At 46.3% G+C, this 27,959-nt stretch overlaps 1 protein-coding gene across 1 annotated transcript in view; it reads right to left on the reverse strand.

Annotated features, from left to right (window-relative positions):
- Positions 1-27,959, reverse strand: part of LOC144951250 (IgGFc-binding protein-like) — a 90,016-nt gene that overhangs the window by 49,549 nt on the left and 12,508 nt on the right. Inside the window, exons 2-7 of the mRNA XM_078881400.1 lie at positions 16,451-16,567; positions 11,871-12,106; positions 6,359-6,401; positions 5,920-6,041; positions 4,518-4,662; positions 1,847-2,009 (exon numbers count right to left, since the gene is read on the reverse strand). Coding sequence (XP_078737526.1) covers positions 1,847-2,009; positions 4,518-4,662; positions 5,920-6,041; positions 6,359-6,401; positions 11,871-12,106; positions 16,451-16,567 — 826 coding nt within the window. The remainder of the gene's footprint in view (positions 1-1,846; positions 2,010-4,517; positions 4,663-5,919; positions 6,042-6,358; positions 6,402-11,870; positions 12,107-16,450; positions 16,568-27,959) is intronic.

Consider the following 27,959-nt stretch of genomic DNA (forward strand, 5'->3'; position numbering starts at 1 on the left):
ATACAATTTAGATTTCGATTTAAAGCTTTCGTGACTGCAGGGATTCATATTCTTGGTTCTTTCGGTAAAGTCACGTAGAATGGAAATAATAAAATAATAATCCGACAGCTCTGTTTCTTCACCTGAGGACGGCTGCTTGCGTTGTGGCCGAAACGTCGTGATTTTTATTGTTTTATTTTTATCAATTTTTATTTCATTTTTACCTACGTGACTTTACCGAAAGAACTAAGAGTATGAATCATTGCAGTCACGAAAGCTTCAAATCTAGAATAAATACAATTTAGATATTTGCACTCGAAATGAATTGCTACAGGAGGATATGGTATCTAAACTGGACCCAAAGAGTGACCAACGTAGAAGACAAAGGCTGCACATAAGAAGAAGTCCAGACGATGTAGACGGTGATGAGAAGGAAACTGCCATTATTTGGACACCACATGTTGGACAACACCAAGAGAATTAAAAGTGTGTTGGCTTGACGACCACATAAGAGATTGCTGCCAGAAAGATGTGGCACCACTTGAGCATGTTGGCACAAGACAGAGGACTGATTTGAAGCTATCATGACTGCAGGAATCCATATTATTTGGTTCTTTCGGGAAAGTCACCGTCTTCACCTGAAGACGGCTGCTTGTGTTGCGATCGAAACGTCGTGATCTATAATTTTTTTCTACCTACGTGACTTTACCGAAAGAACCAAAGAGTAAAGACGGAGGATTATAAAGATGATGATGATGATGATGCGAAATGTATGAACTCTTTTGCAATTAATTTTGCTTGTTTTTGCTGGAATTTAGATTGGTTTGGTAAAATGAAGACGAACCCGGGTGATAAGATTAGTATATTTTTGTCTTGAAAAGCGACTTGAGTGGTGGAGGGCACAGCCTAACAAGGCTATCGGCCACTCATTCAGTCCCATTCATTGGATAAGTACATCCCCTCTTCAGAGCTTGTTGTCAGCTTGGGCAGAATTACAGGAATCATCAACTATTGTTTACACAAGTATAACACAAGTGCTGAAGCACCAACGAAATTAAGGAGCACAACTGAAAAGAAGACTGCACATGGGTAGCAGCACGCATCAACTTAGCATCAAAACGCGTTTCCAAAACACCCAATAATATTTTTATGTACAGCGCACTTAAAAGGCTCAGCATTTTGAACTGCCTTACATCACATAACAATGTCATATGAAAGCCGAATAATAGGAAACACGAGATCTTTATTTCTGCTAAAAGTAGTGACATTACCCGATGCCACAATTGGTGGAATTTTTTTTACGTGAAATGTGATGTCATATCTTGTGACGTCATGCTTTGATCCTAAACCACAAAATATCGGATCATTCTAAATTTGACATCTAGCCCCGATTTCAGGATTATTAAATAATATATATTTTTTTATTTAATCTGAAAATTACGGAGCACATCACTTCGGGGCCGTCCATAAATGACGTCACGCACCTAGGGGGGGGGTCAGACAATTGTGACGATGTGTGACGAGGGGGGGGGGGGGTTGAGAAATGTGACGTCACATCAAAATGCACAACTTTAAATAAATATAGACAACACGTTCTACTTAATTAAATAGACTCTTTAATAAATGTTTTCTCCTACAACATCAGAGTGCAGCGCCACATTAAATACGCACTATAATGACAATAGTTTAAAGCGATTTGAAGCATGTTTTTTTTTTTGGGCGTCATATTCGAGGGGGGGGTCTGACTGTTTGTGACGCCGTGTGACGATGGGGGGGGGGTAAAAAAATCGTCAAAAATCGCGTGATGTCATTTATGGACGGCCCCTTCGTGACATCACGATGCGCCTGACGGGTGTGCGCGACTCACTCTCGAAGAGGACCTGCAGCGGGATGCTGGAGAGCGGGCTGCTGGGGGAGTACGAGGTGGAGTCCATGGTGATGCTGCTGCGTGGGAAGTCCTCGATCATCAGCGCCAGGGCCCAGAGGCCCGAGGCGTTGGTGGGCACCGTGAACGTGACGGTGCACGCGTCCTGCACCACAAAGCAGAGGTGGGACAAAGTCATTGTTATGCAAGTCACAAGTAAGTCTCAATTCTTTGCTCTCGAGTCCCGAGTCAAGTCGAGTCAAAGATGAGGCAAGTCCAAGTCGAGTCTGAAGTCATCAAAACCATGACTCGAGTCTGACTCGAGTCCAAGTCGCATGACTCGAGTCCACACCTCTGAGGTGGGACAAAGTCATTGTTGTGCAAGTCACAAGTAAGTCTCAAGTCTTTGCTCTCGAGTCCCGAGTCAAGTCGAGTCAAAGATGAGGCAAGTCCAAGTCGAGTCTGAAGTCATCAAAATCATGACTCGAGTCTGACTCGAGTCCAAGTCGCATGACTCAGGTCCACACCTCTGCCACAAAGCGACGCACGTTCGTTCGTTCGCCGATGCATGCGGTCGGTCAGACTTCTCAAAATTGGACAAATGTTGGCGCCAGTTCTGGCTACCTTCCCCTCGTGCCCGTCGCGTTCCCACATCTCCGAATCCCGCTTATTTGGTGGATTGATGATTGTCTTTTTCCAGTCCAGTGACAGCTGTTCCCTATTCCAGGCAGCTTTACTTACGTCGTTGCAACTCCTCCAACACACCATCGACCGCCCCCCCCCCCTATGCCCTTCTTTGTTCAATTTAACTTTCTGATATTAACCTACAAGGCACTAAATGAACTTGCGACTGTCTAGCTCAAGTCAACTGCTCTCATGCTACACTTTTAAATGTATTTTCCCTCGACTCTGGGATAATCTATAGTGTAGAGATGGGTATAGCAAGTCCTCGTTTAATGCGGTAGTAGTAGTAGTAGATGCATTGTTGAAAGGTTCCGCGTTGAGCGAAAAACGCGTTCCGCGAAAACAATTTCCCGCCCATAAATAATGTCCTGATAAAGTTTGGCGAGATGTGATGTAGCACACACACAGCAGTGAGATGTGATGTACACACACACAGTGTGATGTGATGTACACACACACAGCAGTGTGATGTGATGTAGCACACACACACACACAGCAGTGAGATGTGATGTAGCACACACAGCAGTGTGATGTGATGTACACACACAGCAGTGTGATGTGATGTACACACACACACAGTGTGATGTGATGTACACACACGCAGCAGTGAGATGTGATGTACACACACACACACAGTGTGATGTGATGTACACACACAGTGTGATGTGATGTACATCACATCACACAGTGTGATGTGATGTACACACACACGCACAGCAGTGTGATGTGATGTACACACACACAGCAGTGTGATGTGATGTACACACACAGTGTGATGTGATGTACACACACAGCAGTGTGATGTGATGTACACACACACAGCAGTGTGATGTGATGTACACACACACAGTGTGATGTGATGTACACACACACAGTGTGATGTGATGTACACACACACAGTGTGATGTGATGTACACACACACAGTGTGATGTGATGTACACACACACAGCAGTGTGATGTGATGTACACACACACAGCAGTGTGATGTGATGTACACACACACAGCAGTGTGATGTGATGTACACACACACACAGTGTGATGTGATGTACACACACACACACAGTGTGATGTGATGTACACATACACACAGTGTGATGTGATGTACACACACACACAGTGTGATGTGATGTACACACACACAGCAGTGTGATGTGATGTACACACACACAGCAGTGAGATGGTATGCCACCACTGCGTTACTGTTTCATTCCTCGTACTGTATCGCTGTACCGCTCAGCCGTGCAGCTCAAAGTAGTTTGTCGTCTACCGCTCAGAAACCGCGTTATGACGGTGCACGTTCTGTGTTATGGCGGTGCACGTTCTGTGTTATGACGGTGCACGTTCTGCGTTATGACGACGAACGCTGGGTGATTGTGCATTCTGCTGCTATACATCAAGACTGTGTAGTCAATATTACGGGGTTATGTTTTGCAGTCTTTGGTGACTAGTCTGGGACCATCAACTTGCTACACTTGTGAACCTGGATTAAACCCAACTCCGCCTATATGCGTCTATAGGCCACTGTGTGTCAATGGGTCTCTATGCAGTCTATGAAACCCGTAGGTTACCGGTGACCGTGCAGAGACCATCAGTTTGCTATACTTGAGAACCCATTTCAATCATGCATGACTGAAACCGGAATTTGAATCCGGGGATTTGAGTTCAGTGCTCTGAAGTCTCATCCATCCGGTTACCTGCCACATGTACCGGTTTTCCACATGAATGAGACGAGAAGCACGTACAGTCGATGGCGAGGTGATTCTGTGTGTCGGTGTATTGACATGACGTCACCTGTAACAAATGCGTCTGCAGCCCTGCCCCAGGCTGCATTCAGATCGATGTCTTGTGAAACCATTAAATAGTATTTGGGTCACAGCGTGGCTCAGTAGTAATAAGTGGAAACATCACCTGTACCGTGAGAGTACCCGGGCCGGCACGGCTCGGATTGTGCCAGTGGGAGAAGGGGTAATGGATGCGACAGGACGCACCCCGTCCAGAGTTCCGAAGGGCGCGACTCCACAGATGCTCCCGCACTCGTCGAGGCTGTCCCTGTTGGCGTAGCGACACTTCACCACATCCTTGTCGGAGTCCAGCACAGGGATGCTCCACACCGTGGTGCAGCCCACTTTGAGCCTGCGGGACGTCCGTCACACCCGCCGATGTTTAATTTTGCGGGGCGCTCGCACGCTTCGGCAGCTCACGTCGCCTCGTATCAACATCTCGCATCAAGGGAACCGGCACACTGGCGGCTGTCTCTGTGGGGTACAAGGTGTACGCAGAATGGGCCTGCAAGTGGGAAAAAGAGAGTATGGATTCCTGCAGTCACGAAAGTTTCAAATTTTAGATTGAAATATTTTCCTGTTCTATGATAGTCACAGAAAACCTCCCGGGGGCGGGGTGGGGTATTTATTTAATTTATTATCCCAAATCAAGAAATCTTGAGTATTTATTTTTTCTCCACCTGATAGATTCGGACCGTGACATCAACACACACGGTCTACTATTTTTCAAATGACGTCACGAGATACATAACGTCCACTGTGAAGCAAATGGTGCATCTTTACTTTTTGATCTTACCAGGGAAGGCCCACTGAGCGCGATGTAGTTGTTTTTGCAGAAGCGACCTGGCTATCACAAATGAAAGCTCAATGAAGTGGCTTATGCAGAAAATTATAGCAGCCAAATAGTCCAAACGCGTGATTCTAAATGTGGAGGGGAAAACTGGAGGACCTGGAGAAAAATCCATGCGTCTCCAGGGAGAACATGCAAAGGCCAAACATAGAGCAGGCGTCAGGTTTGGGATCGAACCCACGACCTCCTGTATACCAGGCGAGGTAGTTAACATATCCTAGCCACTGTGGCGTCCTTCATGATCAATACATGGGCAGCATTAATCAGCGGTGGCCACCACACTTGAACCACAGACCTCTTTAACAAGCAGGACACATGGTTGTGTTTTTTCAACACTGACATAATAATTTTTTGTGTTTATCCTTTAAGTTAATATATTAATCTACTGTCATTGCTAATATCTGTTTTTATTCATTCTGTGGGATCACCTCCAATCCTTTGTTTAAAAAAACTTGACCGAGAACCCCAAATGAAATCGAGACAACAAAACATAATTGAAGTTGAATGCTCAAAGATTATGCCCTGTAGTCGTTGTTTTTAAAGTCCTAAATTCATTTCAAAAGAGACATCACGCATCGTGCATTACTGTTAATGGTAGCCAACTTTAACATTTGTTAAAATAAATCAAATAACCCAATGTAACTTTTGGGCCACCCTATATAATAACCCTATGTATCCTGACTTTCGGGCAATCCTGTAGAAACCTGTCACAACATAAACTTGCCACAAGTCTTCTAATCGCTTGGCCCTGCTGCGTACTTGATGAGCGGCTTGGAGGTGGTCATGGGGGAGATGTTGGGGCTGCCGGTGTCGCTCCGGGTGCCCGGGTTGAGTACGGTGATCATGGACCACGCCGGGCTGCTTCCAGGGTCGTAGGTGCCCTGAGAAGTGGCGATGGTCACGGGCACCCAGCAACACCTTGTGAAGCTATGGTCAGACACGTGTGCCACAACAACCAATATCATCAGCATAGTGGTGTTTGTTATCATTGCCACCTTCTTCTTGTCGTACGGTTGCTGATGTAGATGCAGAGCAACAACCGCACTTTCACATTCAGATGGGTCAAGCCCAGATAACCACATCAGGAGCAGCGGAGTTGTGTATCGCTGTAATGTATCCTTTGTATTTATGGATCGAAGCATTGCTTTGTCATACGTTGTAGGGTATGTTCTGGATGACCACAGTCGCACGCTCCTACTGGAGTGTTTTTAATTTTAGATGTGCGCATCAGGTATCCGCATCTGCCGGGGTGTGTGCAGTGGATGCGATTTAGGGTGTACCATGAGCTTCGTGGAAGATCAAACCCCAGGGATCTTCTACGTTGGGTCTTTCACAACTCGGTGTTTGTTTGCGAGTTCTTTTGAGCTCCATTCCGCTCTCTAAGCTTCATCGGGGGTTGAATTCGCATCGTTTAAGGTTCAGTTCATGGGTCCAAAAGGGCTTGCGGCGTGACTTCAACTTCACCATACTCTTTGGTTCTTTCGGTAAAGTCACGTAGGTATCAAATAAATTAAATCACGACGTTTCGGTCGCAACACAAGCGTCCGTCATCAGGTGGGACAACCACAGCAAGAAACAATTGCTGAAGTGGGCAAAGGGGGCTGCTGCAACAAGAGGCCATTTCGGCAAGAGAAGGGGGGAGGAGCCAGGGAGGAGAGACAGGGAGGGTGGGGGTGTGGGGTAAGGGGAGTGGAGGCTACAAGTAAGACTCAAGCACGACAGAAAATGCCAGGGTGGGGAGTGGTGCTTGAATCTTACTTGTAGCCTCCACTCCCCCTACCCCACACCCCCACCCTCCCTGCCTCCTCCCCCCACCTTCTCTTGCCTATATGGCCGCTTGTTGTAGCAGCCGCTTTTGCCCACTTCAGCAATTGTTTCTTGCTGTGGTTGTCCAACCTGATGACGGACGCTTGTGTTGCGCCCGAAACGTCGTGATTTAATTTATTGTATTTTATACCTACGTGACTTTACCGAAAGAACCAAAGAGTATGGATCCCTGCAGTCACGAAAACTTCAAATCTAGATTCAATTCCACCAGTTTCGCATACGACTCAGGGGCCATTATCATTGTCATAATCGCTGATGTTAGCAAACCCATCGTCATCATCACCATCAATGGCATCCACATGATGGTCATCATTGCAGTTATTACCATCATGAGTTGTCATAATCATCATCAACGTCATTGCCATCAAAATGGTAAAACTATTGTCATCAACATCACAATCATCCTCACTGGCATCGTTAATTGTCACTTGGGGTATCGTGCCATCCTTTATTTGAATCCGCGAGCTGCCAACTCAGGAAGGCGGCCTTCATTGGGGTAGCCTCTAGAGGCCCTTTTGCGAGCCGCTCATCTCCGCACCCACCTCTGAATTCTGACCCCCCCCCCCCCCCCGCGGTTCAGCGCTGTGCATTGTGGAAAGTGATTCCCATGAATATTCTAAAGGTAGAGCTCTGGTTCACGTGTGCGATTTTATTTTTTTCCAGTTTGCTCTCTTGTAACTCTGCGTGTTTTCATAACGCGAATTAGATATAAAGCGATGAATGTATTAGGAAACACGTTTTATAACGCAGATGGGAATTGTATATAACGCGATCGAGTGAATGGAACTACGTCGCGCGAGTAGGAATAAGCGGTTGTACGACTGCCTCGGCGTAGCATCGTCACACAAGGCGGGATGCTGCTGGATGCTTCTAGATGCTACCCACACGCCTCGGTCTTTGTTCAGCCTGCATACACATGTCACGCGTTGTCGCGGACTGTGATTTACCCCTAGATTATATATTATAACACGATTTCACCATAACGTGGCGTTCTTAAGGAACGCAACTACTACCGCGTTATAGGAGAACAGTTTTCAGGCAGAGTGAGAGAGTCCAGGATAACGTTATCCACGGGTTATTCTGGAGCCTTTCAGGCAGAGCGAGTCCAGGAGAAACGTTATTAACAGGGAACCCTGTTTCGAATACACTTACTATTTTAAAAAATTGCCTACAAACTCTGTAACAACTACAAAACAATAGCTTTAACTCTTTCTGCCAATAAAAAAATAGATACCTTTTACAAGGCATTAAGTTTGCATTAATTACATGTCCTTGTGATGTCTTAATGACTTGCAAAAGGCATCTATTTGGTATTTGAACATCTTGCCACCTGCTTTGTTGCCAGAAATGGTAAAACCTATTCTTATTTTTCATCATTTTGGAAACTGGCTAAAAGTTCTCTCAGATGGGGGGTGTCACATGGTTCCCATGCAATGTTTGATGCAGCCAGGGTGTGACTTCACAGCTCGGATTAAATTGTTTTACCTACGTGAATATGATTCCTGATGGCACGGCGGCAACCCAACGTGGACTCTCCTCTTCACTCCATCGACTGCCGATCCCCTTCCGGTTCTCACCCTATATCCTCCTCACGTGACCCTGACTCCTCCTCCTCCTCCTCACATGACCCTGACTCCGCCCCCACTCACCCCGACGACCAGGCTCCACCTCCCCTAATACTCCGGCCCGCGTGAGTGGTGCGGAGGCAGCGCCCACCCTTTCCTTGCTCGCATTACATTAGTAGCAAGGTTATAGAGTTACAGGCAGATTGTTTGATACATGATGTGTATTAGTAACGGGGTTCTAGAGTTACAGGCAGATTGTTTGATACATGATGTGTATTAGTAACAGGTTATAGAGTTACAGGCAGATTGTTTGATACATGATGTGTATTAGTAACAGGTTCTAGAGTTACAGGCAGATTGTTTGATACAGCAAGTGTATTAGTAACAAGGTTATAGAGTTACAGGCAGATTGTTTGATACATGATGTGTATTAGTAACAGGGTTCTAGAGTTACAGGCAGATTGTTTAATACATGATGTGTATTAGTAACAGGTTATAGAGTTACAGGCAGATTGTTTGATACATGATGTGTATTAGTAACAGGGTTCCAGAGTTACAGGGAGATTGTTTGATACATGATGTGTATTAGTAACAAGGTTCTAGAGTTACAGGGAGATTGTTTGATACATGATGTGTATTAGTAACAGGGTTCCAGAGTTACAGGCAGATTGTTTGATACATGATGTGTATTAGTAACAGGTTATAGAGTTACAGGCAGATTGTTTGATACATGATGTGTATTAGTAACAAGATTCTAGAGTTATAGGCAGATTGTTTGATACATGATGTGTATTAGTAACAGGTTATAGAGTTACAGGCAGATTGTTTGATACATGATGTGTATTAGTAACAAGGTTCTAGAGTTACAGGGAGATTGTTTGATACAGCAAGTGTATTAGTAACAGGTTATAGAGTTACAGGCAGATTGTTTGATACATGATGTGTATTAGTAACAAGGTTCTAGAGTTGCAGGGGGATTGTTTGATACAGCAAGTGTATTAGCAAGAGGGTTCCAGAGTTACAGGCAGATTGTTTGATACATGATGTGTATTAGTAACAAGGTTATAGAGTTACAGGCAGATTGTTTGATACATGATGTGTATTAGTAACAGGGTTCTAGAGTTATAGGGAGATTGTTTGATACATGATGTGTATTAGTAACAAGGTTCAAGAGTTACAGGCAGATTGTTTGATACATGATGTGTATTAGTAACAGGTTATAGAGTTACAGGCAGATTGTTTGATACATGATGTGTATTAGTAACAGGTTATAGAGTTACAGGCAGATTGTTTGATACATGATGTGTATTAGTAACAAGGTTCTAGAGTTATAGGGAGATTGTTTGATACAGCAAGTGTATTAGTAACAGGTTATAGAGTTACAGGCAGATTGTTTGATACATGATGTGTATTAGTAACAAGGTTCTAGAGTTACAGGCAGATTGTTTGATACATGATGTGTATTAGTAACAAGGTTCTAGAGTTACAGGCAGATTGTTTGATACATGATGTGTATTAGTAACAGGTTATAGAGTTACAGGCAGATTGTTTGATACATGATGTGTATTAGTAACAAGGTTCTAGAGTTATAGGGAGATTGTTTGATACAGCAAGTGTATTAGTAACAGGTTATAGAGTTACAGGCAGATTGTTTGATACATGATGTGTATTAGTAACAGGTTATAGAGTTACAGGCAGATTGTTTGATACATGATGTGTATTAGTAACAGGTTATAGAGTTACAGGCAGATTGTTTGATACAGCAAGTGTATTAGTAACAAGGTTCTAGAGTTACAGGGAGATTGTTTGATACATGATGTGTATTAGTAACAGGGTTCCAGAGTTACAGGGAGATTGTTTGATACATGATGTGTATTAGTAACAAGGTTATAGAGTTACAGGCAGATTGTTTGATACATGATGTGTATGAGTAACAGGTTATAGTGTTACATGCAGATTGTTTGATACATGATGTGTATTAGTAACAGGGTTCCAGAGTTACAGGGAGATTGTTTGATACATGATGTGTATTAGTAACAGGGTTCCAGAGTTACAGGCAGATTGTTTGATACATGATGTGTATTAGTAACAGGTTATAGAGTTACAGGGAGATTGTTTGATACATGATGTGTATTAGTAACAGGTTATAGAGTTACAGGCAGATTGTTTGATACAGCAAGTGTATTAGTAACAGGGTTCTAGAGTTACAGGGAGATTGTTTGATACATGATGTGTATTAGCAACAGGTTATGGAGTTACAGGCAGATTGTTTGATACATGATGTGTATTAGTAACAAGGTTCTAGAATTACAGGAAGATTGTTTGATACATGATGTGTATTAGTAACAGGTTATAGAGTTACAGGGAGATTGTTTGATACATGATGTGTATTAGTAACAGGTTATAGAGTTACAGGCAGATTGTTTGATACAGCAAGTGTATTAGTAACAGGGTTCTAGAGTTACAGGGAGATTGTTTGATACATGATGTGTATTAGTAACAGGTTATAGAGTTACAGGCAGATTGTTTGATACATGATGTGTATTAGTAACAGGTTATAGAGTTACAGGCAGATTGTTTGATACGTGATGTGTATTAGTAACAAGGTTCTAGAGTTACAGGGAGATTGTTTGATACAGCAAGTGTATTAGTAACAGGTTATAGAGTTACAGGCAGATTGTTTGATACATGATGTGTATTAGTAACAGGTTATAGAGTTACAGGCAGATTGTTTGATACATGATGTGTATTAGTAACAGGGTTTCCATGGACGTTCAACGTCTACAGTGCCTCAGAGTACAGACATTCACCATGGGGCAACCGGTGACAGGCTTGTGTCTTCACTGCATCAGAGCCCAGGGGTCTGAGGCTGCAAGCCGCTCCTGAGTCTAGCCCAGGGTTCTGAGGCCAAGGAGAATTTGCCGAGTCACAACTCTTTTGTGCGGTTGGGGGACTTTCAGGCGACGCCAGTGGTTTGTATCATGTGATTGTTTTTGCGTTGTGTTTAGTTGTGTTGATTATTCAAGTGTATTTCGTAAGGGTTGACTGTGCTGTGGAATGGCTGTGTGCTGGGAGCTCAGGTGGGCTGGACTACTTTACGAGGGGTTTGCAAAGAACCCCCGTGGGACCCAACCCTCACACAGCCACCGCGCCTCTCTTATCAGGGCACCCCCACGTGTCTCTCCACGTCACAACCATTGTTATCATCGTCGCCATGGACATCGTCATCATCATCAGCCACGTGTCTCTCAACGTCATGACCATTGTTATCATCGTCACCATGGACATCGTTATCATCATCAGCAACGTGTCTCTCACCTGATGATGCTCTGCTGCGTGGAAGGGACTGTGAAGTTGAAGCTCCCCTTGCCCACCATCCAGTCCGAGTTGGTATTCTGCTCGATGCACGCGATATTCATGGTGCGGCTTTCGCTGCAGCCCTGGGTGCATTGCCACGGGTCGCCCGTGGAGAAGTACGTCCCAGCCACGATGTCGTCGTCCGTGCAGGGGGTCATGGACGAGCGGCGCCAAGCCAGCATGTAGCTGAACTTCACCTGCGGAGAGTCAGCGTGTGACGTGTACGGCTACTGCTTTGTGTAGATGTAGGGGTTGCTGAGTGGCAACCTCTATTCGGAAATAAATACATATGGAGTGATACCCCGGTTTACGCTGGCGGTGCGTTCCTGGAAGGTGCGACGACGAATATCGAAACGACGTCAATCGAAGCGATTTACAGTCCCAAGTATGATCGAGAAGGCCGAGTCCAGCTTCACGTGTTTCTAGAGCGCCTTCGTTCAAGGCGCTGTACACAGTTTAAAGATGATTACAAGAACCGAGTGATTTTGTTGGCAAGGGGCAGTGCGAGGGCCGATGAATAATAAGTCACCATAACCAGAAAGGCACGTGGGGGGGGGGGGGGTCAGGAAAGAGCTACAGGAAAGGGACGGGAGGGAGTGGAGGGGCTAGGGGAGGGAAGAGGAAGAGAATGGCCAATGGAGAATATGTTCCGAACAGTTTTACAGATAATTATTCAGTTGTAAAGTACGTTTATATCATCTTGAGGACAGGGGTGTAAAAGGTAAATCGGCATTAGACAAGAGCCACTTAAAACAGATGCATTTGTAGCGTCGGAACAACATGGCATACGCCGCCCTCTGTATACAAACCTGTAGTTGCGGGCACGGGTCTGTAGGGGGTGCCACCCTGAGATAGAGAGAGAGCCGGACCGTTGAGAGGCCGAGTTCCCCGCCCCCTCGACCCCAGGTGAGGGGTTGGGGGGTTATTCCAGAGCCCCCTGGAAGGTTTCAGAAAGGGGGCGGTACCAGGGGCGGAGAGTCCCCGAGGAGTGTATAAAAGACGGACCTCAGGACGGCTCGAGGAGTGCTCTGAAGACGAAGACTGAAGACCAGCTAGGCTCAAACCCTGGCACCCCCGGGATCCGACGTCCTTTTAAGGGCCGGGGCCGAGCACGGACCAGTGGTCGAGACCAGCACCTTGGCTGGGTCGGGTCAGCATAGCCTCCCCTAGGCCACTCTTAGTCGGAGGACTCGGAGCCCGTAGCCCCTGTGATAGGGCACGACAGCCCAGAGGCCATACCTCCCAGGTAGCGGGGGTAAAGAGCCTCGTGTTACGATATTTCAATAAACCGTGTTGCCTCTAAGCTACGTCTCCGGTCTCCGTGGGAACCCACTACACATTCACCGGTTAAATAGTAGCGACGTACGAAGTATCTGCTTTTATCAGAGTAAGTACTGTTTTTCATGTGTGGTTCAATGTTGAGCAGAATTCATATTTTGGACCAGAGGCCTTTACATTCAATTAGAGATGTACTTGCTACTTGGCATGGCCGATGCAAATGTAGAGCGACATCTATAATTTTACATCAAGGTGGTTGGGTTAATTAGTGCTACAACACTGCTAGAATTGTATAGAATCCAAACAAACAGGGATATCATTGAAATACAATGTGCGGGTTCCAGTTGGGGTTGTTGGTCTCAATCGGATTGGGTCATGGGTAGGCTCGTGGTGCAGAAATGCAGGAATCGCACGGAGCGACAAAGCCAGGAAGCTTCCATACAGCGTTACTCACGAAAAAACTAAACTGAACTATTATTATTTTACCAAGTAAGGCCCACTGAGCTATGTAGCTCTTTTTCAGAAGCGACCTGTCCACAAATGATAGCTCAACGAAGTGGCTTATCATCATCACGTGGAAATGTATAGCAGCCAAATACTTGAAACGTGTGTTTCTAAATGTGGAGGGAAAAAACCCGAGGACCCAGCAGGCGTCAGGGTCGGCATCGAACCCACGACCTCCTGTATATCAGGTAAGGTAGTTAACATCTCCTAGTCACCATGGCGCCCCAAAGATAATGCCACTTGATTGATTCGAAGTTAAACCTCTGCTGCCAAACCCGAGCTTACCATGAGTACACTGCCCAGATATGCGAAGTCCACGGTCTCTAGAAGTGCCCCATTGCTCGTATTAAATACCCAGGAAGGTGCTTGGATATTTTTGGTGGGGCCTTAACATCAATGGTTCTGGCTCAGAGTCTTTGATCTCGTAACCATGCGGTCACCTCTACCATTTATGGCTTGCAGATTAGAGGCCGACCGAAACTTTGTGCCATGATGTTTTCCTGGCTGAGGGATTTCTCCTCCCCCAGGACCTCACAGAAATGCTCAGCAAATCTGCAAACTTGTTCCTGGGGGTCGGAGATTGGGTCACCGTGTTTTCCCCTAATGATGGTAATAGGTGTGGCGCTGCAGGTTACTTTTTTGATGGAGTTAAATAGTGATTTGTGATCGCAGGCCACTGAGGCAGACTCCATTTCCTCAACAACCTGCGACCACCACCCATCCTTGCAGCGCCTTACGGCTCTCCGAACCTCCGAGCGAAGGCTGCGGTAAGCCTCCTCATTCTCTGACATGGGATGCTGGAGCCCAGGCATGTCCAAAGTCCGGCCCGCAGGCCAATCACGGCCCGGGGTCAGATTTCATACAGCCCGCAGCTTCGGTCTTATAATCTATTATTTATGGCTCGCTAGCTCTGTCAGAATAAATACATCATAAAACTTTAAAGATGTAATTCCTACTTTCACCACACGGTGGCAGCACCATTCTAATGCTATCTGGCTCTGCATCCGTGCCGCGAACCCTTCTCGATTCATTTCTACGGTGACGTAATATATCACAACGATGTGAGGTGGCTAAGTCGGGGGTCCGCACTGCAGCGATTTTTCTCTTTCAAAGAGGAAATTGGAAATTTTTGGGTGAGAAGGGACAACCAATGGAAAAACTGTCCGATCCTGTATGGCTGGCAAATCTGGCTTTTTTGGTTGACATAACGAAGCATCTGAATGCGCTGAATGTTAATCTTCAAGGAAAAGATGCAGTGGTGAGCCAGCTATATGCTCACATCAAAGCCTTTGGAACCAAACTGCAACTTTTCCAAAGACACTTGTCCCAAACAGAGCCCTGCACCGTGCACTTCCCAGCTTTGAAATAAGTCATTGACAGTTTCTCACAGGACAACATCGGTGCGCAAATGAAGAGTTATGCAACAGCTATCGCATCTCTTTCTGTGGGATTTAACAAACGCTTTCGGGACTTTGCGGTTATTGAAAAGGACATGTTGCTTTTCTCTTCTCCCTTCTCCGTGGACCCTGATGATGCTCCTCATGCGCATCTTACAGATGACTAGTCGATGGTCAGAGGGCAGATGAGCTTCACGGTAGGTCCTGGTGTCAAGGACATGGGCTCGCATCCGCTGGTCTGTCACTATGTAGTCCAGCAGATGTTCTTGCTTGCATCCATGATGTTGTGTGGATGCGCCGATGCCGGAAGAGCGTGTTGGTAATTACAAGCCCATGGGCTGCACAAAAACCTAGCAGCCTCCAACCGTTGTTATTGAGCTGATCTGGCCCATGCCTTACAATCACTCCAGACCAGGTGCCAGCATCATGACCAACTTGGGCATTGAAGTCACCCAACAAGATGACTCTGTCCCGAGTGGCCACTTTAGCCAGCACCTGTGATGGGATTTCATAGAAGACATCTTACTCATCAGCTTTGCCTGCATCCCTCCACGGATGTTCGTCTTCGGTGGGGGCATAAGTAACCACGACCACCACTCCTCGCCTCCGGTTGATGGGAAGGTGAGCCCAAAGTAGCCTGGGGCTTACAGCTTCCCACACCTTACCGCCACGCTCCCACGCCCCTTTCATTCCTTTGTTCAGAAGAAGAGCCACACCCTGTTGTTTGGCAGCCTCCTGCCCCGAGTAGAGGACTGTCCAACCCTCATGGTGGCAGGAGCCAGAACCGGTCCACCGGACTTCCTGAATTCCACAGAGATCCAGGCGGTACCGGTCCAGCTCCCGACAAAGGAGTGGCAGCCTCTCCTCCGCAGTGAGCATTCGAACATTCCACGTGGCCACCTGTAGTGGTTTTTTGTTGTTTCTGGAGGAGCCCCGAGGGTAAGGATTCAGTCACCTGGCTCCGCCAATTGGGGTTTGGCCAGGAGACGTCAATGACGCCTGACCCCCCGGGGCCTCCGGCACAAACTTATCAGTTACATATTTATGTTTAATTCGTAGTTTCGTGGTAATGAATTGAAGGTGGAGGGGTTACCAGCCCCTCGCATCCGTCCAGAGCCCCCGTTTAGCCACTGTGGTGGTCACAGACGCCATGAGGGGAGAAGCTACACTCACTCACGCACACACACACACTCACACACACTCACTCACACACACTCACACTGCACTCACACACACTCACGCACAGACACTCACTCACACACACTCACCCACACACTCACGCACACACACTCACGCACAGACACTCACACACTTACACACACTCACACACACTCACGCACAGACACTCACACACTCACGCACCTGATTGCCGTCTCCATGAATCCAGGAGATGGTTCCCCCGCGGAAGTGGGAGCCACTCGTCGTGCCCAGGGCCAGGAAAAGTGCGGCCAGAGCCAGACACAGCCTCATGGTGGACTCCTGCAGGGGCGCGGGGTGGACAACAAACGAGGGTGGACAACCAAGAGACCAGCAAACTCCAAATATACAGCAGCAGCAGCAGGCGTCAGGGTCGCGATCGAACCCACGACCTCCTGCATACCAGGCGAGGTAGTCAACATCTCCTAGCCACCGTGGCGCCCCTCGCCACCGTGCCACCGGCACAGGGAACTGCTGTCAACGCTCCATCTCCACGGTCCCCAAGGAGGATGTCCTCCAGGATGCGTTCCGATCCTCGGCTGCCACTGCATCATTATCCTGGACCGTCGACCATCAACCCCTTCCAGCGACGTGCACGACCCACGCGAAGTAAAATGTGCGTGTGTATGCGTGTGTGTATGTGAGTGTGTATGTGTAAAGAACCCAAATAAAGGACAACGGAGACAGACCCAGTGAACGAGTCCTTTATTACACATATATGAATCTAGATTTCAAGTTTTCGTGACTGCAGGAATCCATACTCTTTGGTTCTTTCGGTAAAGTCACGTAGTTATACATAAATTGTTTCTTTCTGTGGTTGTCCCACCTGATGACGGGCGCTTGTGTTGCGCCCGAAACGTCGTGATTAAATTTATTTTATTTCTTATACCTACGTGACTTTACCGAAAGAACCAAAGAGTATATATGCATATATGGCTGCGGGGGAGTGAGCGGCAGTGTAGCGGTCTGCACACTGCACTACGAACTTGGCTACCCGAGTTTGATTCCCGCTCACGGTCAACACCCAGTGACGATTATCTGAACCATTACCTGTGCCTCCCCTAGGTCGACTCAGCCTCAAATGAGGACCTGTTGCGGTGTGTAAACATCGCCACTGGAGAGACAAAGGCGGTCGGGCGTGGTGCTGGCCACCCACCCCCGTTTGTGCCGTGCCGGCCTTCATAGGCGCTGCTTGCTAACAGCACTTGCCCATACAGTCTATGGTAGCTACATGGGGGATCTTTGAGTGTGTGTGCATGTGTGCCTTTGTGTGCGTGTCTTTGTGTGCATCTTTGTCTTGTGTGCGTCCGCTTGTGCCCCGTGTGTGTTGACTCATTGCGTGCCCCTTCCGACAAGCAAGCCAGCATCGAGACTCAAGGTAAGTGAAATTAAAACTGATTTATTTTTTTCTATTCATGTTACTTTTTTTTATTTACTCTACAACATTTATTTCATGATTACATGCCAATGTACAATATTTATTATTATTTATGAGTTTGGCAGTGCTTCCCTTTTTCGTTGAACTGTAACACATTATATAACCCTTGACTGCACGTGCATTTAAATGCAGCAGTCCATAGCAGCGTTCCAACTTATGGACCGTGCGACTTACGAACGGGTCTCAAGAACGGAAGCCGGACACAGTGAACTCCCCGTTTTGATACTGTGTGTTACAAAAAATGCGTGTGATTCAATTGCTGTCGAAATCAATGACTTAATAGTGATAGGAACTTTCTTTCTTTATAGGCCGTATTAACGCTTTAACGATTAAAAAAAGCATTTTTGGTATTTTGTGCCGTTTAATTATCTAGCATATTTTACTTTAAAATATATGTAACGTATATATGTATTTAACAAAGTTTTTTTCCCTTCGGAAATTTTGAGATGCAAGACCAGCCTAAAGTGTAGCTACCAGCTCAGTTCCGATGTTCTGTATTTAAACTTTTTACTATGAAAGTTACGTGTATATGAGATTAAGAGTGGGGTTTTCCTCGCTGCCTCGTCATAGATTAGTCTACAAATAAGACTTAGGTAGTGACAAAAAAATACAGGACCCGATTTATTAAGGCTCACTGAGCTATAAATAGTTATTTTTCAGATGCGACCTGGCTATCACAAATAATAGCTCAACGAAGTGGATTATCACTTGGACATTTCGAACAGCCAAATACTATAAACTCGTGTTTCTAAATGTGAGGAGGGAAAAACAGAGGACCTGGAGAAAATCCACGCGGCCACAGGGAGAGAGACTTGCAAACTCTACATATACAGCAGCAGGCGTCAGGGTCGGCATCGAACCCACGAGCTCCTGCATACCAAGCGAGGTAGTTAACATCTCTCCACCATGGCGCCCCAACAGTGTACATCCCGAGTGTTATTATTAATGCGTGGGCGTGTGTTTTTTCAGGCTATAAAAAAGAAATCCCTTCGAGAACATGGCTCCTCTATATGTCCTATAAACATAAATATATGTTTGGGGACATTCGACCCCTGGTGTCAATATTTATAAAATAAAAAATGTTTTTACCTCACTACACTCGGCACATCTGAGTTACCCAAGTGATTTCATGCTATGTCCACCCCCTGTGAACCGTAACACAGCTCATAACACTGACCTATGTGCATTTAAATACAGTCGTACATTATTGTGTTCCAACTTACCAACCGCTCGACTTACGAACGGCTATCGGGAACGGAACCTGTTCTTAAGTCGAGGACGGCCATATGTATACATGGGTATGTATATACAGACAGTCCCCGGGTTACGGAAGGGTTAGGTTCCCCATAACGATCCGTAACCCCAATTTTCCGTATGTCAGAAATGAACAATTTCCCCCCAAAATCAAAGATAAAATCCCATGTCCGGAAATCGTTGTGCCTCCCCCAATGACGCCAACAATTACATTTATATCGCGCTTTCATCAAGGATCTCAAAGCGCTATACAGGCCACAGCAGCAGCAGACACTCAGCATAAAAATAATATAATAAAAACATTTTGAAAATAATTTACTAAAAGAACTACACGTTTAATAAGCGGAAGCACATGAATAGGTTTTAAGGCGCATTTTTAAAATATCCAGATTCAGAGATCCTGCTCTTTTGTAGAAGAGCGTTCCATAGCCTGGGGGCTACACGGGAAAAAGCTCAGCCACCCATATACACCGAAACCTCGACCTGGGAATGCAGAGAAGATTTGCATCCCCAGATCATGGGGACCTTGAGGGGACATATGGGTGCAGCATGTCAGTGATGTAGGCTGGGGCAAGATGGTTCACTGCTTTGTAAGTTAACAATAGGATTTTAAACTGTATTCTACATGAAACTGGAAGCCAGTGGAGGGAGGCCAACACGGGTGTAATATGATGTGAAGGAGGTGTTCGGGTTAACACCCTATAATGCGAGATGAGATGAAGATATGAGACCAGCTTTTCTGCATCTGAGACCCGAGTTTGATTCCCGCTCACGGCCAACACCGGTGATAGTTATCTGAACCGGTCCTGGGGCCTCCCCTAGGTCGACTTAAAATAAGTACCTGGTGCAGTGCGGAAACAACATCAGAAGTGGAGAGAAAAAGGCGGCCGGGCATGATGCTGACCACCCACCCCCTCGTGTGGTGTGTTTGCCTTCATAGGTGCTACTCGCTAACAGCAATTGCCCCAACAGTCTGTTCAAGCTATACAGGGGATCTTTGTCCTAGTTAATATATAACTATATATGAACCTTACGGCAGTACCCCGGGGAACCATAGTCTGTGATGCAGTGATTTTTAGTCTGCTGATGGTCGGCGATGCGGCAATCGACTCATCTCGACGAGCTGTACACGATGCACCACTACGGTGCGTACGATCGTTCAGGGTTTCGGCGCAATCATCGTCCTCGCTGCGTTTCAACATCGCGGAGTGTAGCAGTGATGTCGGATTGATTGGTACCCCAGTCCCGGAGATAAGTAACACCCCTGGAAACAATAGTGTCCCAAAAATAAAACATTTAATTGCCTCTGCCATTTTGTATTATTTGGTACCCCGGGGTACTGCCATAAGGATCATATATGGGCACGTGTGTATGTGTATTGTGATGCGTGCAATACCGACCTTGTGTTTTCACACGCTGCGTGTGGAGTAGATCTCTTTTCGTTCGGACAGACAGAGACCCTTCGCCTGCCTCGCTACTAAACTCAGTCCTCTGCCCCAATATTTATACTAACAGACTCACCATCCTCACCACCATCATCAACACTGCATTCAGCTATTCTTGACTTTTCTAAAGGTGGCCGAGGCACGGGCGGTCGGGGTCAGGGAGGTTGAAGAATGCAATAATTTTAACCTTGTCACCAAAACCAAACACTCTTTGTTTCCCCGGAATGCGACATTGTACATCTAACGTGATTGCTTCCTCATTACATATCGAGTGGTGAGGTGCGGCGGGGGTGAGCATGTGTAGTCATTATTCACTCCTAGAGAGGTATTATCCCTGTGTTTAGTTAAAGGTGTGTACAGGGCTAAAGTGGTCCTCCACATTGCCCGTGGTGGAGCAATAGGCAGGACGGACAATGGAATTCAAATTTTTACGAAATCTTTGGGGGTTTTCATTGACGAACACACAAACGACAACAACAACAACCGCAGAGAAATAGCTCCTTGTAGGCTTTGACGGCTCTGGAACAGAAACACGTGCCCTTGGAAAAGCTTGAAATTGAACCCAAGCTCTCAGTGACCTTGGGTTCAGTCGTACGAAAGAAGAAGAAGAGGGCGTTGTCTCTTGATCTCTGAACCGTGCCATCACCTCTGCCACTGACTATTCGAAGGTGTTTGTGTGCGGGAGTCTCCATAGCCTCGCGCTCCACCAAACATAATACAGAGATCCCCCATATAGCCTTAAACAGACTCCTGGGGCATGTGCTGTTTGCGAGCACCTATGAAGGCCGGAACGGTGCATGATGATGTACTCACCGCATCAGGTGCCGTGGGTTGACTGCCCGAGATGGCCAGCAGATGCACCACCTGTGCTCCCCGCTCTATACAACACTAACACAACAAACATCCCGCATATATCCTTGACAGACAGTAGGAGCAATTGCTGTTACAAAGACAGAGATCCCCTGTATAGCATTAACAGACACTTGAGGCAAGTGAGGTTAGCGAGTGCCTATGAAGGCCGGCAGGGCTCGTGAAGGGGGTGGGTGGCCAGAACTACAGCTTTTGTCTCCCTAATGGCATATAATTACACACGGCACCAGGTACTCAATCAAGGCTGAGTCGACTTAGGGGGGGCAGGACCGGTTCAGATAATCGCCACTGGTGTTGGCCTCCAACCACAAACTCACACGCACGCACGCACGTGTTTAGAGGGCCCGATTAGTTTTGCTTAAACAAAAGTGTTTTTTTTTATTTGACCAGGTAGGGTCCCACTGAGTCGTGTGGCTCTTTATCAGAAGCGACCTGGCCATCACAAATGCTAGCTCGACGAAGTGGCTTCTCATCATCATCATCATGTGGAAGTGTAAGGCAGCCAAATACACTAAACGCGTGACGTTGACGCTAAATGTGAAGGGAAACAACCAGAGGATACCGCAGAAAAATCAACGCGACCACGGGGAGAGAGAGACGCAGACTCCAAATATACTGCAGGCGTCAGGGTCGGAACCGAACCCACGACCTCCTGTATACCAGGCGAGGTAGTTAACATTTCCTATGCACCGTGATGACGAGAGAGGAACGCAAACCTCAAATATACAGCAGGCGTTAGAGCCGAGACCGAACCAACGACCTCCTGTATACCAGGCGAGGTAGTTAACATTTCCTATGCACCGTGATGACGAGAGAGGAACGCAAACCTCAAATATACAGCAGGCGTTAGAGCCGAGACCGAACCAACGACCTCCTGTATACCAGGCGAGGGAGTTAACATCTCCTAGGCACCGTGGCGCCCTAGGGCGGGGTGGCTCGCTGTATTTTTTAAATCCTTTATATTAAGTTCACTTGCTTGCTTGCGCGCTTACGACCGTGCAAATCTTTCGATCGTTTTTTAACCCACTTCCCGTGATCCAATCGAGCTGACATTTTGCACACAGACTCGTTGAGCGTGACAATTTATTTTCGTGAAAATTTTTTTCCAAAATTTTCCACTTTTTAGGAAAATTTTTATTTTAAATCCTTTATATTAAGTTCACTTGCTTGCTTGCTTGCGCGCTTACGACCGTGCAAATCTTTCGGTCGTTTTTTAACCCACTTCCCGTGATCCAATCGAGCTGACATTTTGCACACAGACTCGTTGTGCGTGACAATTTATTTTCGTGAAAATTTTTTTCAAAATTTTCCACTTTTTAGGAAAAAATACATTTCACTAACACAATCATATATTTTTCCTAAACACAGAAAATTATTCAAGAAAACAACAAAAATGTACAATATAAACAATCATACAAAAACTGAAAACCTTATAATCCTTATATACGACTTTCCTTATATTTAATTTAAAATACCAATGTGATACAAATGAAACTCTTACTCAAGAAAAACAGAAATGAATAATAAAATAAAACCGATGCCACGCATATAAAGGATTTAGAGTGAAAAACTTTGTTTTTACGGGTTCATTTTTCTTCCTTCCCTTGGCTGATTTATCACCAACCGTTCACTTTGGCTATTTCAGCGCAGATGCATTATATTTTGTACTTGTTATATTGCACAAGTGGCAAAGGTAACTCAGAGTTGAAGAGAGTAAACAGTTCCCTTGAATGAATACCTGGGCGACAAAAGCAAACGCAAAAAAGAGGAAGAGAGTTAAAAAAACAAACAGGCAGAAACATGGATAAAGGCATTTCAACATTTGCACAAATATTTCAGAAACGAGAATCAACACGGGTGTGGCGAGCAAGCGCGACTCTGGCTGCTGAGACAATCTTAGGGGCCGTCCATAAATGATGTCACGCACCTGGGGGGGGGGGGGTCAGACATTTGTGATGATGTGTGACGAGGGGGGAGGGGTTCCAGTGTTGTGACGTCACATCAAAATGCGCAACTTTAAATAAATATAGACAACACGTTCTACTTAATTAAATATACTGTTTAATAAATGTTTTCTCCTACAACATCAGAGTGCAGCGCCACATTAAATACGCACTACAATGACAATAGTTTAAAGCGATTTGAAGCATGTTTAATTTTTGGGGGGGGGCAGAGCTTTGCGACGTCATATTTGAGGGGGGGTCTGACTTTTTGTGACGCCGTGTGACAATGGAGGGAGGGGGGTCAAAAATCATCCAAAATCGCGTGACGTCATTTATGGACGGCCCCTTATGCGATGTGGAGCGCTTTGGATCAAGGCGCTTGACATCGTTTAAACAATAAACAATGAAGCGGTGACAGTGCGACAGAATGATTTAGATAGAGTGGCAGAGGGTGAGGTGCGAATGACCATGACAGAGGGGCACTTAGGGGGTTACGAAGAGGTGTGGGGGGAAGGACAGGAAGGAGTTGATGGGACGAGAGGAGGGAAGAGGGAACGGGCGATAGAGAAGAAGAGAGGCTCTAAGAAGGACGGTAGGAGGGGGACTGCTCAATGCACGGGGACAGTGCTGAGTCTATGGGCAGTGTTGAGTCTATGGGTAGTGTTTACTTCATACAGCTGTCGTGGCTGTGACTGTACCACCTGAAGACGGAAGCTTGTGTTGCCGCCGAAACGTCGTGATTTTTATTTTATTTTACTTTTTAATGTTTTTACCTACGTGACTTTACCGAAAAACCCTAAGAATATGAATAATTGCAGTCACGAAAGCTTCAAATCTAAAATCTATGGACAGTGTTGAGTCTATGGGCAGTGTTGAGCCTATGGGCAGTGTTGAGTCTATGGACAGTGCTGAGTCTATGGGGAGTGCTGAGTCTATGGGCAGTGTTGAGTCTATGGGGAGTGCTGAGTCTATGGGCAGTGTTGAGTCTATGGGCAGTGTTGAGTCTATGGGTAGTGTTGAGTCTATGGTTAGTGTTGAGTCTATGGGCAGTGTTGAGTCTATGGGTACTGTTGAGTCTATGGGCAGTGTTGAGTCTATGGGCAGTGTTGAGTCTATGGCCAGTGTTTAGTCTATGGGAGTGTTAAGTCTATGGGTAGTGTTGAGTCTATGGGCAGTGTTGAGTCTATGGGTAGTGCTGAGTTTATGGGTAGTGTTGAGTCTATGGCTAATGTTGAGTCTATGGGCAGCGTTGAGTCTATGGGTAGTGTTGAGTCTATGGGCAGTGTTGAGTCTATGTACAGTGCTGAGTCTATGGGTAGTGTTGAGTATATGGGCAGTGTTGAGTCTATGGGCAGTGCTGAGTCTATGGGTAGTGTTGAGTCTATGGGCAGTGTCAGTTAATGGGCAGTGTTGAGTCTATGGGTAGTGTTGAATCTATGGGCAGTGTTGAGTCTATGGGTAGTGTTGAGTATATGGGCAGTGTTGAGTCTATGGGCATTGTTGAGTCTATGGGCAGTGCTGAGTCTATGGGCAGTGTTGAGTCTATGGGTACTGTTGAGTCTATGGGCAGTGTTGAGTCTAAGGGCAGTGTTGAGTCTATGGCCAGTGTTTAGTCTATGGGAGTGTTAAGTCTATGGGTAGTGTTGAGTCTATGGGCAGTGTTGAGTCTATGGGTAGTGCTGAGTTTATGGGTAGTGTTGAGTCTATGGGCAGTGTTGAGTCTATGGGTAGTGTTGAGTTTATGGGCAGTGTTGAATCTATGGGCAGTGTTGAGTCTATGGGTAGTGTTGAGTCTATGGGCAGTGTTGAGTCTATGGGCAGTGCTGAGTCTATGGGCAGTGTTGAGTCTATGGGCAGTGTTGAGTCTATGTGCAGTGTTGAGTCTATGGGCAGTGATGAGTCTATGGACAGTGCTGAGTCTATGGGGATTGCTGAGTCTATGGGCAGTGTTGAGTCTATGGGGATTGCTGAGTCTATGGGCAGTGTTGAGTCTATGGGGAGTGCTGAGTCTATGGGCAGTGTTGAGTCTATGGGCAGTGTTGAGTCTATGGCCAGTGTTGAGTCTATGGCCAGTGTTGCGTCTATGGGTAGTGTTGAGTATATGGGCAGTGTTGAGTCTATGGGCAGTGTTGAGTCTATGGGCAGTGCTGAGTCTATGGGCAGTGTTGAGTCTATGGGTAGTGCTGAGTTTATGGGTAGTGTTGAGTCTATGGCTAATGTTGAGTCTATGGGGAGCGTTGAGTCTATGGGTAGTGTTGAGTCTATGGGCAGTGTTGAGTCTATGTACAGTGCTGAGTCTATGGGTAGTGTTGAGTATATGGGCAGTGTTGAGTCTATGGGCAGTGCTGAGTCTATGGGTAGTGTTGAGTCTATGGGCATTGTTGAGTCTATGGGCAGTGCTGAGTCTATGGGCAGTGTTGAGTCTATGGGCAATGTTGAGTCTATGGGCAGTGTTGAGTCTATGGGCAGTGCTGAGTCTATGGGCAGTGTTGAGTCTATGGGCAGTGTTGAGTCTATGGGTAGTGTTGAGTCTATAGGTAGTGTTGAGTCTATGGGTAGTGTTGAGTCTATGGGCAGTGTTGAGTCTATGGGCAGTGTTGAGTCTCTGGGTAGTGTTGAGTCTATGGGCAGTGTTGAGTCTATGGCCAGTGTTGAGTCTATGGGTAGTGTTGAGTCTATGGGTAGTGTTGAGTCTATGGGTAGTGTTGAGTCTATGGGCAGTGTTGAGTCTATGGACAGTGCTGAGTCTATGGGGAGTGCTGAGTCTATGGGCAGTGTTGAGTCTATGGGGAGTGCTTAGTCTATGGGCAGTGTTGAGTCTATGGGCAGTGTTGAGTCTATGGGTAGTGTTGAGTCTATGGGCAGTGTTGAGTCTATGGACAGTGCTGAGTCTATGGGGAGTGCTGAGTCTATGGGCAGTGTTGAGTCTATGGGGAGTGCTTAGTCTATGGGCAGTGTTGAGTCTATGGGCAGTGTTGAGTCTATGGGTAGTGTTGAGTCTATGGTTAGTGTTGAGTCTATGGGCAGTGTTGAGTCTATGGGTACTGTTGAGTCTATGGGCAGTGTTGAGTCTATGGGCAGTGTTGCGTCTATGGGTAGTGTTGAGTATATGGGCAGTGTTGAGTCTATGGGCAGTGTTGAGTCTATGGGCAGTGCTGAGTCTATGGGCAGTGTTGAGTCTATGGGTAGTGCTGAGTTTATGGGTAGTGTTGAGTCTATGGCTAATGTTGAGTCTATGGGGAGCGTTGAGTCTATGGGTAGTGTTGAGTCTATGGGCAGTGTTGAGTCTATGTACAGTGCTGAGTCTATGGGTAGTGTTGAGTATATGGGCAGTGTTGAGTCTATGGGCAGTGCTGAGTCTATGGGTAGTGTTGAGTCTATGGGCATTGTTGAGTCTATGGGCAGTGCTGAGTCTATGGGCAGTGTTGAGTCTATGGGCAATGTTGAGTCTATGGGCAGTGTTGAGTCTATGGGGAGTGCTGAGTCTATGGGCAGTGTTGAGTCTATATGGAGTGCTGAGTCTATGGGCTGTGTTGAGTCTATGGGCAGTGTTGAGTCTATGGGTAGTGTTGAGTTTATGGGCAGTGTTGAATCTATGGGCAGTGTTGAGTCTATGGGTAGTGTTGAGTCTATGGGCAGTGTTGAGTCTATGGGCAGTGATGAGTCTGTGGACAGTGTTGAGTCTATGGGTAGTGTTGAGTCTATGGGTAGTGTTGAGTCTATGGGTAGTGTTGAGTCTATGGGCAGTGTTGAGTCTATGGGTAGTGCTGAGTTTATGGGTAGTGTTGAGTCTATGGGTAATGTTGAGTCTATGGGCAGCGTTGAGTCTATGGGTAGTATTGAGTCTAAGGGCAGTGTTGACTCTATGGGCAGTGCTGAGTCTATGGGTAGTGTTGAGTCTATGGGCAGTGTCAGTTAATGGGCAGTGTTGAGTCTATGGGTAGTGTTGAATCTATGGGCAGTGTTGAGTCTGTGGGTAGTGTTGAGTCTATGGGCAGTGCTGAGTCTATGGGCAGTGTTGAGTCTATGGGCAGTGTTGAATCTATGGGTAGTGTTGAGTCTATGGGTAGTGTTGAGTCTATGGGTAGTGTTGAGTTTATGGGCTGTGTTGAGTCTATGGGCAGTGTTGAGTCTCTGGGTAGTGTTGAGTCTATGGGCAGTGTTGAGTCTATGGCCAGTGTTGAGTCTATGGGTAGTGATGAGTCTATGGGTAGTGTTGAGTCTATGGGTAGTGTTGAGTCTATGGGCAGTGTTGAGTCTATGGACAGTGCTGAGTCTATGGGGAGTGCTGAGTCTATGGGCAGTGTTGAGTCTATGGGGAGTGCTTAGTCTATGGGCAGTGTTGAGTCTATGGGCAGTGTTGAGTCTATGGGTAGTGTTGAGTCTATGGGTAGTGTTGAGTCTATGGGCAGTGTTGAGTCTATGGACAGTGCTGAGTCTATGGGGAGTGCTGAGTCTATGGGCAGTGTTGAGTCTATGGGGAGTGCTTATTCTATGGGCAGTGTTGAGTCTATGGGCAGTGTTGAGTCTATGGGTAGTGTTGAGTCTATGGTTAGTGTTGAGTCTATGGGCAGTGTTGAGTCTATGGGTAGTGTTGAGTATATAGGCAGTGTTGAGTCTATGGGCAGTGTTGAGTCTATGGGCAGTGTTGAGTCTATGGGCAGTGTTGAGTCTATGGGTAGTGCTGAGTTTATGGGTAGTGTTGAGTCTATGGCTAATGTTGA

The sequence above is a fragment of the Lampetra fluviatilis genome, chromosome 61 (genome assembly GCF_964198595.1).
Source record: "Lampetra fluviatilis chromosome 61, kcLamFluv1.1, whole genome shotgun sequence".
Taxonomy (NCBI): Eukaryota; Metazoa; Chordata; class Hyperoartia; order Petromyzontiformes; family Petromyzontidae; genus Lampetra; species Lampetra fluviatilis.